The sequence below is a fragment of the Lutra lutra genome, chromosome 13 (genome assembly GCF_902655055.1).
Source record: "Lutra lutra chromosome 13, mLutLut1.2, whole genome shotgun sequence".
NCBI classification, from domain to species: domain Eukaryota; kingdom Metazoa; phylum Chordata; class Mammalia; order Carnivora; family Mustelidae; genus Lutra; species Lutra lutra.
In genome coordinates this window covers 4391694-4406206 of record NC_062290.1, presented here as the reverse complement: position 1 = coordinate 4406206, position 14513 = coordinate 4391694, and the positions used below count along the sequence as shown (strand labels likewise).

At 51.7% G+C, this 14513-nt stretch overlaps 2 protein-coding genes across 13 annotated transcripts in view; both read left to right on the top strand.

Annotated features, from left to right (window-relative positions):
- Positions 1-14513, top strand: part of PTPDC1 (protein tyrosine phosphatase domain containing 1) — a 643782-nt gene that overhangs the window by 71996 nt on the left and 557273 nt on the right. The window lies entirely within an intron of this gene.
- Positions 1-14513, top strand: part of WNK2 (WNK lysine deficient protein kinase 2) — a 119137-nt gene that overhangs the window by 51336 nt on the left and 53288 nt on the right. For 11 of the 12 annotated variants that reach the window (XM_047700726.1, XM_047700734.1, XM_047700735.1 and 8 more), the window contains exons 12-19: positions 956-1549; positions 3605-3898; positions 4380-4429; positions 5215-5383; positions 5470-5586; positions 5815-5985; positions 6229-6274; positions 6774-6893. In XM_047700726.1, the coding sequence (XP_047556682.1) occupies positions 956-1549; positions 3605-3898; positions 4380-4429; positions 5215-5383; positions 5470-5586; positions 5815-5985; positions 6229-6274; positions 6774-6893 (1561 nt within the window). The remainder of the gene's footprint in view (positions 1-955; positions 1550-3604; positions 3899-4379; positions 4430-5214; positions 5384-5469; positions 5587-5814; positions 5986-6228; positions 6275-6773; positions 6894-14513) is intronic. The other variant, XM_047700736.1, reaches the window with a different exon arrangement.

Genomic DNA, 14513 nt, shown 5'->3' with positions numbered 1-14513 from the left:
GGCCACCGTCTGTCCCGGCATCTGCCAGGCTGTGCTGACCGTCATCCTGGGATGTCTGTGGCTTCAGGTGATGGGTGACACTGTATGGCGTGTGGTACCCGGGAGCCGTCTCCTAGGCTGACGCCATCCATGGCTTTCATCTCATGGGTCCTTCTGATTGTGGACCCTGGCAGGACACAGCCACAACGTGCCACCTCATGTAGGAGATGTGAGTGTCCCTGAAGTTTGTGGACACCACCCAGAAGCTTCCTACCACCGGGCCTCGCCCCATCACAGCCACGTCGGGTTGTGTTCACTGTCTCGCTGAGTCCCTTCTTGCTCTCTGGTACACAGACGTTGGCTCAAGGACCGTGGCTGATTTGTAATTGTGCAAAGGCGCGCGTCTCATGATGACGCTCGTGCGCCGGCCACCAGAAGGGGTTAAAGTGGATTGCTGGAGACTCTGGAATGTCAGACATGCTCCCTCCAGAAATCAGATGCTGGGGGTCTCCAGGATGGAAGACCAGGCACGGAAGGTTCCAGAGCTCCACTGTGGGAGAGGTCTGCTCCCCAGGCCCCGCGCGCGGCACGGGGGCATGGCCTCCACGCATGGGGGCTCAAGGACATGCTTTCCCTGACACAGCCCGCCACTAGATTTGGTCTCTGTGTGTGTGTGTTTGGATCTTTGGGGCCAATCTGCAGGCTCGGATGATCCCGGCTCCCCAAATGAAAACGTGCTAGAGCCACGGAGCTGCTGCTCCCTGCTATGACCATTTAGACTTCAACCACTGGCTGTCATGGTAGCCACCCGTCAGCACAGGGCGGACCGCAGCGTCGTGGCCCTTCCGTGGCACTAGGGGGTGCTCTCCGAGGTCCCATTTGAACTGGGTTTGCGGTCCGGTTCCTTCCGGCAGTGTGGGTGTGCCACGGGTGGGACGGAGCCCTGGGGTTGCTGAGGTGTTCCCGTGTCTTTCAGGTGCCTCCGCTTCCTGTGGGGCCCCCCGTTGTGCCCCCCGTTGCGCCCCCCATTGCACCCCTGGCCTCCATCGACAGCCTCCCTGCAGCTCTCCCTGACCTGCCAGCCGCCAGCGGGCCCACCGTGCCCGCCCCCTCGCAGTATTTCTCTCCCGCCGTCATCTTGCCCAGCCTCCCGCTCGGTGCGGCCGCTGCCCCCCTACCCGCGTCACCAGCCCTGCCTCTGCAGGCCGTCAAGCTGCCCCACCCTGCTGGGGCACCAGTGGCAGTGCCGTGCCGGACCATTGTGCCAAACGTGGCTGCCACCGCCACCGCCATCCCTCTGCTGGCAGTGGCCCCGCAGGGTGTGGCCGCCCTGTCCATTCACCCTGCTGCCGTGGCCCAGCTCCCGGCCCAGCTCCCGGCCCAGCCTGTGTACCCGGCGGCCTTCCCGCAGATGGTGCCCAGCGACATCCCACCATCTCCCCTCCACGTGGCGCAGACCGTGCGGGCCACCCCTCCACAGCCGGCGCCCCCCACCCTGCCACAGCCCCACCAGCCTGGCCTCATCCGCCCTCCTGAGCAGGCTGCTCCGGCCAGTGGGGCGGGAAGCCAGGTAATCCAGCTGCCACGTCGGGCCTGCCCTCTGGGTGCTGGGAGATATCTCTGGCATCTAAGTCTAAGGCGTGAGATCCGGGGGACAGGGGGTGGAGAGAGTAGGCAGCTGTGGTCCTCGGCTGTGGTTTCTCTGGAGCATGTAGGGTGTTGGCCTCCTCCAGAGCTGTGGGAATGGGCGTGACTAAGGGTTCCACCATCGGGCCCTTCCGAGGGTCAGTTGCAGCCACTCGTGATGGTGGGGGGTGCCCGGCCATGGTGGGGGGTGTCCGGCTGTGCAGGGCGTTGCCGCACCGGCCCTCCCTGGGTGGGGGTCTGGCAGCCTCGGCATGGTGTTGTCTGCTCCGGTGTGGGTTCAGCAGCCAGGCAGTGAGGCCGACCGGGCTCTGTGGGGCACAGAGCAGACAAGGACGATGTCCAGGGTCGGGTGGGACTTGGGCTGCTTGTCATGCTGACAGTGACGGGACGAGGGTCACAGGCCCTGCTGGATGGGCAGGCCTCCCCAGGGCTCCACACACCTGTAAGCCCATACATGGTTTCGAGCTCCAGGGCTGTTTCCCAATCTCGTGCAAGGCGAGGAGCTGGAGTGGGGGCCATTCACCTGGACCTATCCCCCACCTTGCAGCCTGTTACTTGGGGCTCCCCTACCTTGCACCCTGTTTTGTAGGGCCTTTCACCTGGGCCCCCCCACCTTGCACTGTGTTTCCTGGGAGCCTCTCACCTAGGGTCCCCCACCTTGCACCCTGTTTCCTGGGAGCCTCTCACCTGGGCCCCCTGTACCTTATAGCCTATTTCCTGGGGCCTGTCACCTGGGACCCCCCCAAGTTGCACCCTGTTTCCTGGGGGCCTCTCACCTGAGGCCCCTTGAACCTTGCAGCCTTGTTCCTGAGGCCTCTTACTTGGGGGTCCCCCCACCTTGCAGCCAGTTTCCTGGAGCCCCCCCCAACTGGCTCTAAGCCTCAGCCACTGTGTGCAAGCAGTAAGCCCTTGGCCCTCTGAGCTCGGACTGCTCTCTTGTGTGGTGGGACCAGTAGCTGCCTTGAGGCTTCGTGGTGGAGAGCCATCCCCAGAGCATGTGGAGGTTCCGGGTGTCATTCTGCACTGATTCCTCTGGATCTGGTCTGGAACAAGACTCCATGTGCTGAGAGCACACGGGCTCTCCGGGCTGTTGACGCTCAGTGTCTAATTCCAGAAGGGATTGGTACTTGGTGAAGGGAGGGGTCGTCTGGGTTGACGACCAGATATGAGGAGGCGCCACGGTCTGGCACGGGGCTGCACAAGCACATGCCAGGTCCGTCACTCGGGCTAGCCTGGGTTAGGTGCACAGGGTCGCTTGCCCAGGCAGCGGCTGGAGGAGGCGTGGTGTACTCAGAGGTTGTTGGTCAGGCCTGGCGGCCTCCCCACCATCTGTGGCTTACTGATACATTGGCCCGGCCGCCTCACTGGCTTCCCTGTGCTGAGAGCAGACGCCCCTGAACACAGCAGCCGGGGGTCCTTCCAGGGCAGATAGGCTGCTGGGCTGCAGCGCCCTGGTGCTGAGCCATCCCCCACAGCAGGGCCGACAGCAGACCTTCCCATTCCTGACCTTGTCCAGAGCTGGGGCGGGATGGAGGCTCCCACTCATCCGCGGGGGACCCGCCTGCCGCCTGTCTCAACCATCCCACCAGGAGCTTTCACAGAAGGGACTGTGAGGAGCCAGCCCACGGAAGGCCAAGGTCCCCGGTCCCTCTCCTATGTGGCTGACAGGGCTGGGAAAGGACGCAGTGTGGGGGTCAGGCCCCTCGGGTGCCAGCGGAGAGCCATATTTGGTGCTAGGTACATGCCAGCTGTAGAGCCCCAGCTGGCCTCAGCTACGGGTTCATTAAAGAAGCGTAGTTTTAGGTTTGCTTGTATGCAGATAGGGACCTGAGAGTTTTTGCTGAGTCCGTGTACCTACACGCTCAGGCTATGGGTAGACTGGAGCGGGACAGCCGGTGTGCTCGCCTGCCTGGTACAGGACCCTTGGCAGAGGCGTGGCTGGCCCTCCAACTTGCATCCCTGTCCCCTGTGCCTCTAGATCCTACTTGGCCACCCACCTCCATATGCTGCTGATGTCACCGCCCAGGTCCCCATGGCGCCTGTGCCGGCCACCGTCCTCTCCCCACCTCTACCAGAAGTGTTGCCGCCTGCTGTCCCTGAGTTGCCTCAGCTCCCCAGCTCCCTGGCCCCTGCAGTGGTGGTGGCATCTCAGAGCCTGCCCGTCCAGACCGCCCCACTCCTGCCACCTGCTACCCAGCCACCGCCGCCCACCGGGCCCGGGCTTGCCAGCCCCTGCCCAACTGTGCAGCTAACGGTGGAGCCAGCGCCAGAGGTGTGTGCCCCTGCCCTCCGGGCTCAGCCCCTGACACCTGACCCTAGTGGCCCCCTGTGTAGTGATATTACAGCTCTAAAAGCCACAGTGCACTCAGGAAGGCAGAAGTGTGTGCCCTGGGACAGCTGTTGTAACTGTTCTCTTCTACCTCACACATTACCCTTTCCTTGAAGGCATCTGGCTGGAGACCACGATGTTTACACGTGGATTTGCAGAGCCTTCCCTTGGGGGCAATGGAAGGCCTGTGGCAAGCCTCCCTGGCCCTGTGTGCTCCCCGCGGGGAAGATCAAAGTGGGGTAGCATATTGGCCAAGAAGAGGGAAGGATCTCGACTTTTAGGACCTGCACGAGATAAAAACCCTTATGCCTGCCTCGTGTGGTTGGCTTTCTGGGCTGGGGACAGCAGCTGTCTGAGGGGGGACAGCAGGCTGGGTGCCGCTGTGCCATGGTAACCCGTCGTCCCATCTACGGTTCTGTTGCAGGAGCAGGCCTCCCAGGACAAGCAGCCCGGCCCCCCGCAGAGCTGTGAGAGGTAACAGCTATTGGTCCCTGTGGACAGTGGAGGTGGCCACAGGCTCACAGTCCGCTCAGCCCGCCCACTGCGACCTCACACAGACCCCGCCCGTCTGCCCCTCATGAGTCAGGCCCTCTAGACGCATTTCCAAGCCTGACTTGGTCCTCTGGGGTCTGGCTGCCATGTGCTCCCTCTGTGTCCTGAGTCCTGGTGCCTGTCTGTGGTGCCCGGGATGTTCTAGAAGGGAGAGGCAGTGGACAAAGAGTTAGCAGGCCTGGGGGCCCGGGGAGACTGGGAGAGCAGGGCAGAATATGGCCCAACCCTCCAGATCCCCAGCACCGTGGCTGCTGGCCACCTGTCCTCTCCTGGTCACAGAACATGTCAGCCGGGGAGGAATTGGATGCAGGAAATGGCTGTGTTTCCCAGTGCACTAGCACCAAATTCGGTGCAAATCCTTCTCAACCCTGCTGTAGTCCCAGGGGGTTGTCAAGTTTTCATTGCTGTTATACAGATGGGGAAACTGAGGCACAGGGGAGTATTTTTCCTGATTTTGTCATTTGCTGCGAGCCCGTGGGGCCTGTGTCACAGGTCAGGATTCAGGCCAAAGGTCCCAGGTCAGACAGTGCTTGCGTTCCCATGACCCCAGTGCCACCCAAGACGGAACAGCAGAAAGGGGTGGGGCCCTGAAGGTGGGGTCAGGGCTGGCTCCAGGCCCTCCAGGTTTTCTGGCTGTTTCCTGAAAAACCACGCTTCCCACATGAGACTGTCTGCAGGTTGCTGTCACGTTCTCTGTTTTCACACAGCTACGGAGGTTCTGATGTCACCTCTGGCAGAGAGATGAGTGACAGCTGTGAGGGTGCGTTTGGCGGGGGGCGGCTGGAAGGCAAGGCCACCCGGAAACATCACCGCCGGTCGACGCGCGCGCGCTCCCGCCAGGAGAGAGCCAGCCGCCCCCGGCTGACCATCCTGAACGTGAGTGGCCTGGCAGGGAGGGCCCGCAGGCGCAGGGCTCCCCAGACGTGGCCTGCTCCCGGTCTCACCACCTGAGTGTCCCGTAGGTGTGCAACACGGGCGACAAGATGGTGGAGTGCCAGCTGGAGACACACAACCACAAGATGGTGACATTCAAGTTTGACCTGGACGGGGATGCGCCCGATGAGATCGCCACCTACATGGTGAGGCCGGGTGTCTTCCTGGGTCAGCAAGGCCGTCTCCCCCTGTCCGTGGGGCACGCGGCTGCCGGCCTTCCCCGGCCTCTGGCCCCTGGCTCTCTGCAGAGCCGGCCCCCCAGCTGGGGCTTCCTCCTCGGGCGGCGCACACGTGAGGCAGACCCGTCAGGGACTCCCTGGCGCATGCCCCTGCCCGTGGTGCGTCCCCCAGCAGGGCTGCCTGTGCTGTTGCAGGTGGAGCACGACTTCATCCTGCAGGCCGAGCGGGAGACGTTCATCGAACAGATGAAAGACGTCATGGACAAGGCAGAGGACATGCTCAGTGAGGACACAGACATTGACCGTGGCTCCGACCCCGGGATGAGCCCGCCGCACCTCAGCACCTGCGGCCTGGGCACCGGGGAGGTGAGTCCCGGGTGTGGGGTCCCAAAAGGGCCAGGGCTTGCTGATGCCCCGGGCCTGCTGGAGGCGGCTGCGGGTCACGCAGAGTCCGGTGAGGTGCCGTGGGGTGGGGCGGTGAGCGCCTTCAGTTCGGTTGGAAACGTCTGAGCTTCAGAGTCTCCTCGGGTGTTTTGAGGCCACAGTGTGTTTGGCAGGAAGTCCTTGTTTCACGTGCTCTGCTGACTTCGGACCCTTTACCTCCGCCAGGAGAGTCGCCAGTCCCAGGCAAACGCCCCTGTGTATCAGCAGAACGGTACGTGTGCCTTCCGGGCCCTGCCTGCCCGCCAGACCCAGCGTGGAGGAGGCATTTCCATCCCCCTTCTTCCCATGTCTCTCAGCAGGCATTCCATCAGACCCCGCTGCGCATGTCGTAAAGGGGTCTGGTCATCACACAGTGTGGGGGGGTTGCTGCACTATGGGGTGAGCATCTCCCCAGGTGTGGGGAGGGCTGCTGTGAGGGGCTGGGTCTGGCGCTGGGGGGGCCGAGCATGCTAGGGACTCCCCGCTGCCTCCTGTTGTCCCGGCTGGCGTTACCCCCTTCGCCGACGGCACTGCAAGCATCCCAGGAGCTCAGCCATGTTTGGGGGTGTTGTGTGAGCCCCAGGCTGCCAGTAGCCCGACTGGGCTGCACAAGGCGCCCCCCCCCAACTGACTTGAGTTCCCCAGGCAGGTCTGGTGCTGATGGTGAGGGGTCCCATTGGCCATGGGAGAAATTCACCGGTCTCTCCTGCTGTTTTGGTCCCGCTCCGTAGTCCTGCACACAGGGAAGAGGTGGTTTATCATCTGCCCAGTGGCTGAGCACCCAGCGGCGGAGGCCCCGGAATCCTCACCTCCCCTTCCTCCGAGCTCCGTGCAGCCAGAAGCCAGCCAAGGTAGGAGCAGCTGGAAGTTCCAAGCCTTTCTCCCCAGTAACTTGGGATGCTGGTGCCCCCAATGCGGTCACCCTGCAGCCCAGAGTAGCCTGTGGACCACATCATGTCTGCATCCGTAGCCTGGTTTTCTACCTAATGAGCCCCGTCAGGGTGGCGCTCCGGCTTGAGCCAGTCCTTACCTTCCTGGTGCAGGTGACACACCCAGGCTGCTCAGGTGTGTGCTGGGAGAGCTCTGCCCTCGCTTTCCGGTTACCGGTGTGGGTGTGTGGCTCCCACATCTCACTCCTTCCCACTCTGTGACCCACCTGTAGCGACCTGATCCTTCTGGCTCTACTTGCTCTGGAGGGTGGGGTGGGAAAGTCCCTTTCAGTGCCAACACTCTGATTTTAGAGGGTCCCTGAGGAAATCCGCCCGATAATGATGTGCCCCCATGTGCACAGACGCTAGCAAGCTTGCCCTTGGGGCTGTCGCTTAAATCCTGATTCTTTGGTCCCTTGGGAGGCTGAAAATAGTTGCTTGAACAGATTCTGGGTTTAATTCCCTGTAAGCTGGCAGGAAAAAGTTGCCAATTATGTAACTTGACCTAATTTCGTGGCACATTTGTGAAAAATATTTGTGAATCATTTTTCATTTCGTATTGTGTGTTTCCCATGATTGCCGTCATGCTTTTAGAGTTTTTTTCTATGGGGAAAGGGTCATCCTAGTAAGAAAATCCCAGCAGAGCCAAGAATAGGTCTGGTGACCTCAGATAAAGGGTCAGGTCCAACCTGGGGGAAAGATCGGGGGCAGCAGCATCGTCTGCAGAGGCTCCGTTTGCAGTAAGCGCACACTCAACGGCTACGCCTTGCCTTTAATGCATACACACACGGTTAACTGAGGGGAGAAAGACCCTTCTAGACATAAAGCTGATTTTTGGTATGCGGCAGGGATTCACGGGACGTGCCCAAGGTAAGCCCTAGTTCCTTCTTCTGTGCACTGATCTCAAGAAACTTTTTGGAATCTGTTTATTAAAAAAAAAAAAAAGGTGGGAGTGGGGAGTTAGCTACTTCCAAGGATGGCAGATCTGTTCATTTGGGTGAACCGTTCGCTGAGGGTGACCAGAGAAGCAGGAATAATTATAAAGATCGTCAGCTTGAAGGTATTTGAGCATCTCAAAACTGTGCAGATCAGGCCAGGGCCCAGGGTGGGATGGAGACCAGGATTCGAGGGAGCCCGATGCTAGTTCTCTTCCCCTGGGGGCAGCTCCCGTTCCTGTAGGGTGACTGAGAGGCTGAGCACTGAAGCTTCTGCAGTTCCCCAGCCCAGAGAAAAGGGGCAGAGTCCTGTTGGCAGAGTGACAAGATAGGCAGAGAGATGCCCGCATTGGGGTGATCTCAGGGTGGCTGCTGTGTGCTCAGGCAGGAGCACTCTGGTCCTTTCTGCAGGAAGACAGCACCGCTCTGGACCTCACAGTTGTACAGCTTTATGAACACACTATTTGACTTGTAATAAAAAATAACTAGGCTGAGAATCCTGGTGCTGGGCAAGACAGAGTGTGCACAGCACACCAGCCCTTCACTTACTGAGCCTAGCTATATGCCGGGCCCCAGGCAGGGCTCAGCTCTCTGAGACTTGGGAAGTAAGTAGCAACAGGAGGATGGGGAAGTGTGCCAGAATGCCAGGGATTCCTGGGCTAATGGTGAGCTTAGCATTTCCCTTCAGTGCCTCCTGACCCGAGGTCAGGGCAGTGTGAAGCCTGGGGGTGAGTGCTGGGTGCAGACAGGGAAGCTCCAGGAGACACCTGCTAGTTTCAGCTTGCAGAGCAGGAAGAAGAAGGAGCTCCTGAAGCTCGGAGCATGGTGTGGGTCCCTCGCTGTTTTCTTTGCCCTTCGCTTGTGCCCGAGCCCACAGACAGTTCTGAGCGGTAGCAGTAGGAACAGGCATCAACACAGTGATAGGGGAGAGCCCTTCTCTCTGCTGGGTGGAGCCAGGGCTCAAAGGGTACAAAACCAAAATCCATTGCTTTTTTCCCCTTTCTGTTCAGCCACTTGGCTCTGCTCAGTTGTGGAAGTGGATGGTTCTCTCTAGGGAGTTGGAAAGGGGAGTCCCACAGGTCAGGGAGATCATGAAAAAGGAAGAGCTTGGGAAAGTAACCCCATAAAGTTGTTGGTGAACTCCTGGGTTCACCCCTGACCTGTGTATGTATGGATCTGATTCTAATTAGCATATAATAAGCTGAGAACTGAGTTGATGGCTAGACTGGCCCCTGAGAGCTACACACGTTTCAGGTCAGATTAGAACAGCACAGGCACTGAAAACCAAACTGACGCTATAGCCACAGAAGATGAGTTGTAACTCACAGCTTAAACCTAAGTAGGTCAGCTGCTTGCTAAAGGAACAATATCAGCCAATCACCACAGGATGTAAAGAGACTGAGTGTCTCATAATATTTAAAATCCAATCCAATCTGATCCAACCAGTGCAATCCAAATACTTATCAAATGAGAAACCATAAAAATGCCAACTTGCATTGGAAAAGGACAGCCAACACTTGGCAGTAGCAAGCTAAAATAGATGTTGGGATGATCCCACAAAGAATTTAAAGAAACTATTGTAAATATGTCTCAGCAAGCAGTTACAAACATTGTTAAAACAAATGTAAAGTGGAAAGTACCCGTGAAGATGTGGGATACAAAGAGGAGAGACATGGAAACTTGAAAACTGAAAACTAAGATACCTGAACTAATCAGAACTTAGAAAAAAATGAACAGAGCTTCACGGGCTGTGGAACAGCCATGGAGATCTAACATTTGTGTCAACAGACCCAGAAGCAGAGGAGAAAGAGTGCAATGCTGAAAAAAATATGAGGAAATAATATGGAAAACTTCCCAAGTTTGGTGAAAGACAAACCTGTATATTGAAGGAGTGGAATGAATCCCCAAAAGTTACAAATCCAAAAAATTCCACACCTGGACACATCGTAAACTGCTGAGAAATAAAGATAAAAAGTGGTGAAAGCAGCCAGAGGAAAATGATGCAGGGCCTAGAGGGAAACAGTGGTTAAATGACTGCAGATTTCTCACCAGAAACCATGTCGTCCAGAAGCAAGTAGCACAGCATTTCTGAAGCATTGAAGGAAAAAAACCTATCAACTCAGAAATCTGTTTTCAGAGATAATATTCCTCAGGAATGAATCAAGAAAAATTCCTAGGTTAACAAAAACAGAATTTGTTCTATAATTTGTAGAATTTGTGCTCTAAAAGAATTGGTAAAGATCTTCAGACTGAAGGGAAATGATAGCAGAAGAGACACTTGGAACACAAGGACTGCAGGAAGAAGAATAGAAATGGTAAATATCTAGATGAAAGTGATAGACTTCTTGAGTTCTTCAAAACAGGTTTGATGCTGGTAACAAAAAATTATAATATTGTCTGACGGAGCTTTTAATGTATGTAAACAGAATAAAGAAACTATGGTAGGAGGGGGTGAAGTGCCTTCGAAGTTGAAAGTATTTCTACATTCCGACTGAAGTGGTAAAATACTGATTCTAAGTACACTGTGGAAAGACTTGCTGATTTTGATACATTTTATTCCCTTTTCTTGTCTGATTGCTATGGTTAGGATTTCCATTACTGTGCTGAATAAAAGTGGTGACATTAGAGATCCTTGTTTTATTCCTGACCTTAGGGGAAACGCTTTCAATTTTTCTCTGTTGAGGATGATGTTGGCTGTAGATTTTTCTTTTCCTTTTTAAAAAAGATTTATTTCTTTATTTTAGAGAGGGGTGCGGGGCAGGGAGAAAGAGAGAGAGAGAATCTCAAGCAGATTCCCTGCTGACTGTGGAGTCTGATGTAGGGCTCAATCTCATGACCCTGAGATCATAACCTGAGCTAAAACCAGGAGGTGGACGTTTAACCAACTGAAACACCCAGGTGCCCAGGCTGTAGATTTTTCATATATGGACTTTATTATGTTGAGGTATGCTCCTTCCAAACTTTATTTTGTTGAAGGTTTTTATGATGACTGGATGTAGTGCTTAGTTTTGTGCTTTTTCTGCATCTACTGAAATGATCATATGGTTCCTACTCTTTGTCTTACTGATGTGTTATGTATCACGTTGATTGATTTCCCAATATCGAACCAACTTGTAGCCCAGGAATAAATCCCACTTGATCATGGTGAATGATTTTTTTTTAAAAAATGTACTGTTGGATTCAGTTTGCTAGTATTTTGTTGAGGATTTTTGGATCTGTGTTCTTCAGGGATACTGGCCAATAGTTTTTTTTTGTTTGTTTGTTTTTTGTTTTTGTGTTTTTTTTTTTTAGTGTCTTTTTCTGGCTTTGGTATCAGGATAATGCCAGAATGAATATGGAAGTTTCCCTTCCTATTCTAGTTTTTAGAATAGTTTGAGAAGAATAGGTATCAACTCTTCTTTAAATGTTTGGTAAAATTCACCTGTGCAACTACCTGGTCTTGGGCTTTTGTTGTTGAGACTTCTGTTTGTTGGGAATTTTTTGATTACTGATTGAAATTCTTTGCTGGTAATCTGTCTGTTAAAATTTTCTGTTTCTTCCTGAGTCAGTTGTGGAAGGTTATTTTTCTAGGAATTTATCCATTTCTTCTAGATTGTCTAATTTGTTGACATATAGTTTTTCATAATATTCTTTTATACTTGTTTTTTTCTGTGGTGTTGGTTGTTACTACTCTTCTCTCATTTGGGGTTTATTTATTTGAATCCTTTTTTTCTTGATTAGTTTGGCTACAGGTTTATCAATTTTGATTTTTTTCAAAGAACAGATACTTGTTTCATTGACCTGTTCTACTTTTTAGTTTCTGTATCATTAGTTGCTGCTCTAATTGTTATTATTTCCTCCCTTTTGCTGGTTTTAGGTTTTTTCTTCTAGCTCCTTTAGGTATATGGTTAGGTTGTTTATTTAAGAATTTCCTTCCTGAGGTCAGCCTGTATTGCTATATATACTTCCCTCTTGGAACCACTTTTGCTACATCCCAAAGGTTTTGAAGTGTTGTTTCCATTTTCATTTGTTTTTATCCACTTTAAAATTTCCTCTTTTATTTCTTGCTTGACCCATTCATTGTGTAGTGGCATGTAATTTAACCTCCATGTGTTTGTGGTCTTTCTGTTTTTGTGTTTTTTTTTTTTTTCCTTGTGGTTGACTTCTAGTTTCATAGTATTATGGTTGGAAAAGGTGCATGGTATGACTTTGATCTTTCTGAATTTGTTGAGGCTTGTTTTGTGGCCTAATATGTGATATATTCTGGAGAATGTTCCATTTTCACTTGAATGTGTATTCTGTTTTAGGATGGAATGTTCTGTATGCATCTTTTATGTTCATCTTGTCCAGTATGTCACTCAAAGCCAATGTTTACCTTGTTGATTCTTTTGTTTTGATGATCTGTCCACTGATATAAGTGGGGTGTTAAAGTCCCCTACTATTATTGTGTTATTAGCAATGAGTTCCTTTATGTTTGTTTTTCTTTTCTATGTGTTTGGGTGCTCCTGCATAAATATTTACAATCGTTGTGTCTTGTTGGAGTGTCCTCTTTATTATTATATAGCATCCCTCTTTGTTTCTTGTTGCAGTCTTTGTTTTAAAGTCTGTCTTGTTCAAGGTAAGTACTGTTGCTCCACTTGCTTTTAACATCCATTAACAGGATAAATGTTTCTCCATCCCCTCATTTTCAATCTGCAGGTATCTTTAGGTCTGAAATGAATCCTTTGTAGGCAGTATATATAGCTGGGTCTTGTGAGGTTTTTTTGCTTTTTTTGTTTTTTGTTTTTATCCATTCTGTCACCCCTTGTCTTTTGATTGGAGCGTTTAGTCCTTTTACATTCAAAGTAACTATTGATATATATTCATTGCCATTTTATTGTTTTGTCATTTCTGAAGATTTTCTCTGATCCTTTGTCTTTTTTTCTTTTGTGGTTTGCTGGTTTCTTTAGTGATATATTTGTATTTCTTTCTATGCTTGGCATGTTTATTAGTCATTTTTTACATAGGGTTACCATTAGGTTTGCATGTAGTATCTTCTGCCTACAGCAGTCTATATTGTCAATGATCATTTAAGTTTGGACCTATTCTTTACTCTCCTCTCCACATTTTAGATATATGGTGTCATCCTTTACATCCTTCCATTTTATGTGTTCCTTGACTGCATTTTTACAGAAATACTCATATTTACTGCTTTTGTGTTTCCTACCTTAATACTGTCACTCTTGGTCTTCTTTCTACTTAAAGAGTCCCCTTTAATATTTCTTGCAGGGCTGGCTTAGTGGTCATGAATTCCTTTAGCTTTTGTTTGGGAGGCTTTTTAGCTCTTCTTTTGTTATGAATGATAATCTTGCCAGATAGAGTATTCTTTTTTTTTTTTTTTTAAAGATTTTATTTATTTATTTGACAGAGAGAGAGAGAGACAGTGAGAAAAGGAATATAAGCAGGGGGGCGTGGTAGAGGGAGAAGCAGGCTTCCTGTTGAGCAGGGAGCCCAACGCAGGGCTTGATCTCAAGACACCGAGATCACGACCTGAGCCAAAGGCAGATGCTTAACAGCTGAGCCCCCCAGGCGCCCCTGGAGTATTCTTGGTTGCAGATTTTCCCCATGTAGTACTTTGAATATATCATGTCACTCCATTCTGGCCTGCAAAGTTTCTGCTGTAAAATCCCCTGATAGCCTTATGCAGTTTTCCCTTGCCTATAACTGTCTTCTTTGTCTCACTGCTTTTAATATTTTTTCTTTATCACTATGTTTTGCCATTTTAATTATAATATATCTTGGTGTGGATCTGTTTTTGTTGATTTTGATGGAAGTTCTCCTTGCCTCCTGGATGTGGATGTCTGTTTCCTTCCCCAGATTAGGGAAGTTTTCAGCTATTATTTCTTCAAATAAGTTTGTGCCCCCCTTTTCTCTCTCTTCCTCTTGTGAGATTCATATAATACAAAGTTCTTACATTTGTTGGAGTCACTGAATTCCCTAAGTCTGTTCTCGTTTTCCATTATTCTTTTTTCTCTCCTTTGTTCAGCTTGATTACTTTTCATTATTTTGTCTTCTAGGTCATTAATTCATTCTGCTTCTTCCAGCCTGCTGTTCATTCCATCAAGTATGTTTCTCATATGTTTTTGTTTATGGAACCCTTTTGTCTGCTATGTTATCTCTGTTAAGGGTCTCAGTCATGTCCTCTATTCTTTTCTCAAGTCCACTGAGTAACCTTATGATGACTGCTTTAAATACTCCCTCAAGCATGTTACTGATACCTGTTTCGCTTATGTCTCCATCTGTGGTCTTTACCTGTTCTTTGATTTGGGATAAATTTTTCTGTCTTATTATTTTGTCTACATCTGTGTGCCTGTTTCTCTGTGTTAGGCAAGTCAGCCATGTCTCCTCTTCTTGAGGGTAATGGCTATATGAAGAAGAGGTCCTGTAGTGTCCTGCAGTGCAATGTCCTCTCTTCCCCAGGGTCTGGCACCTCAGGGAGTATCTCCTGTGTATGTTGTGTGGGCTGCGCTATTGTGTCCTGGCTGCTTTATTTTTCAGGCCAGTCAACTTCAGAGGTTCTCTTTGTCTGCTGTGGGCAGTGTTTGGTCCCTGGCCTGAATGTGGAGTGTTTTAATTAGATGTGCTCTTG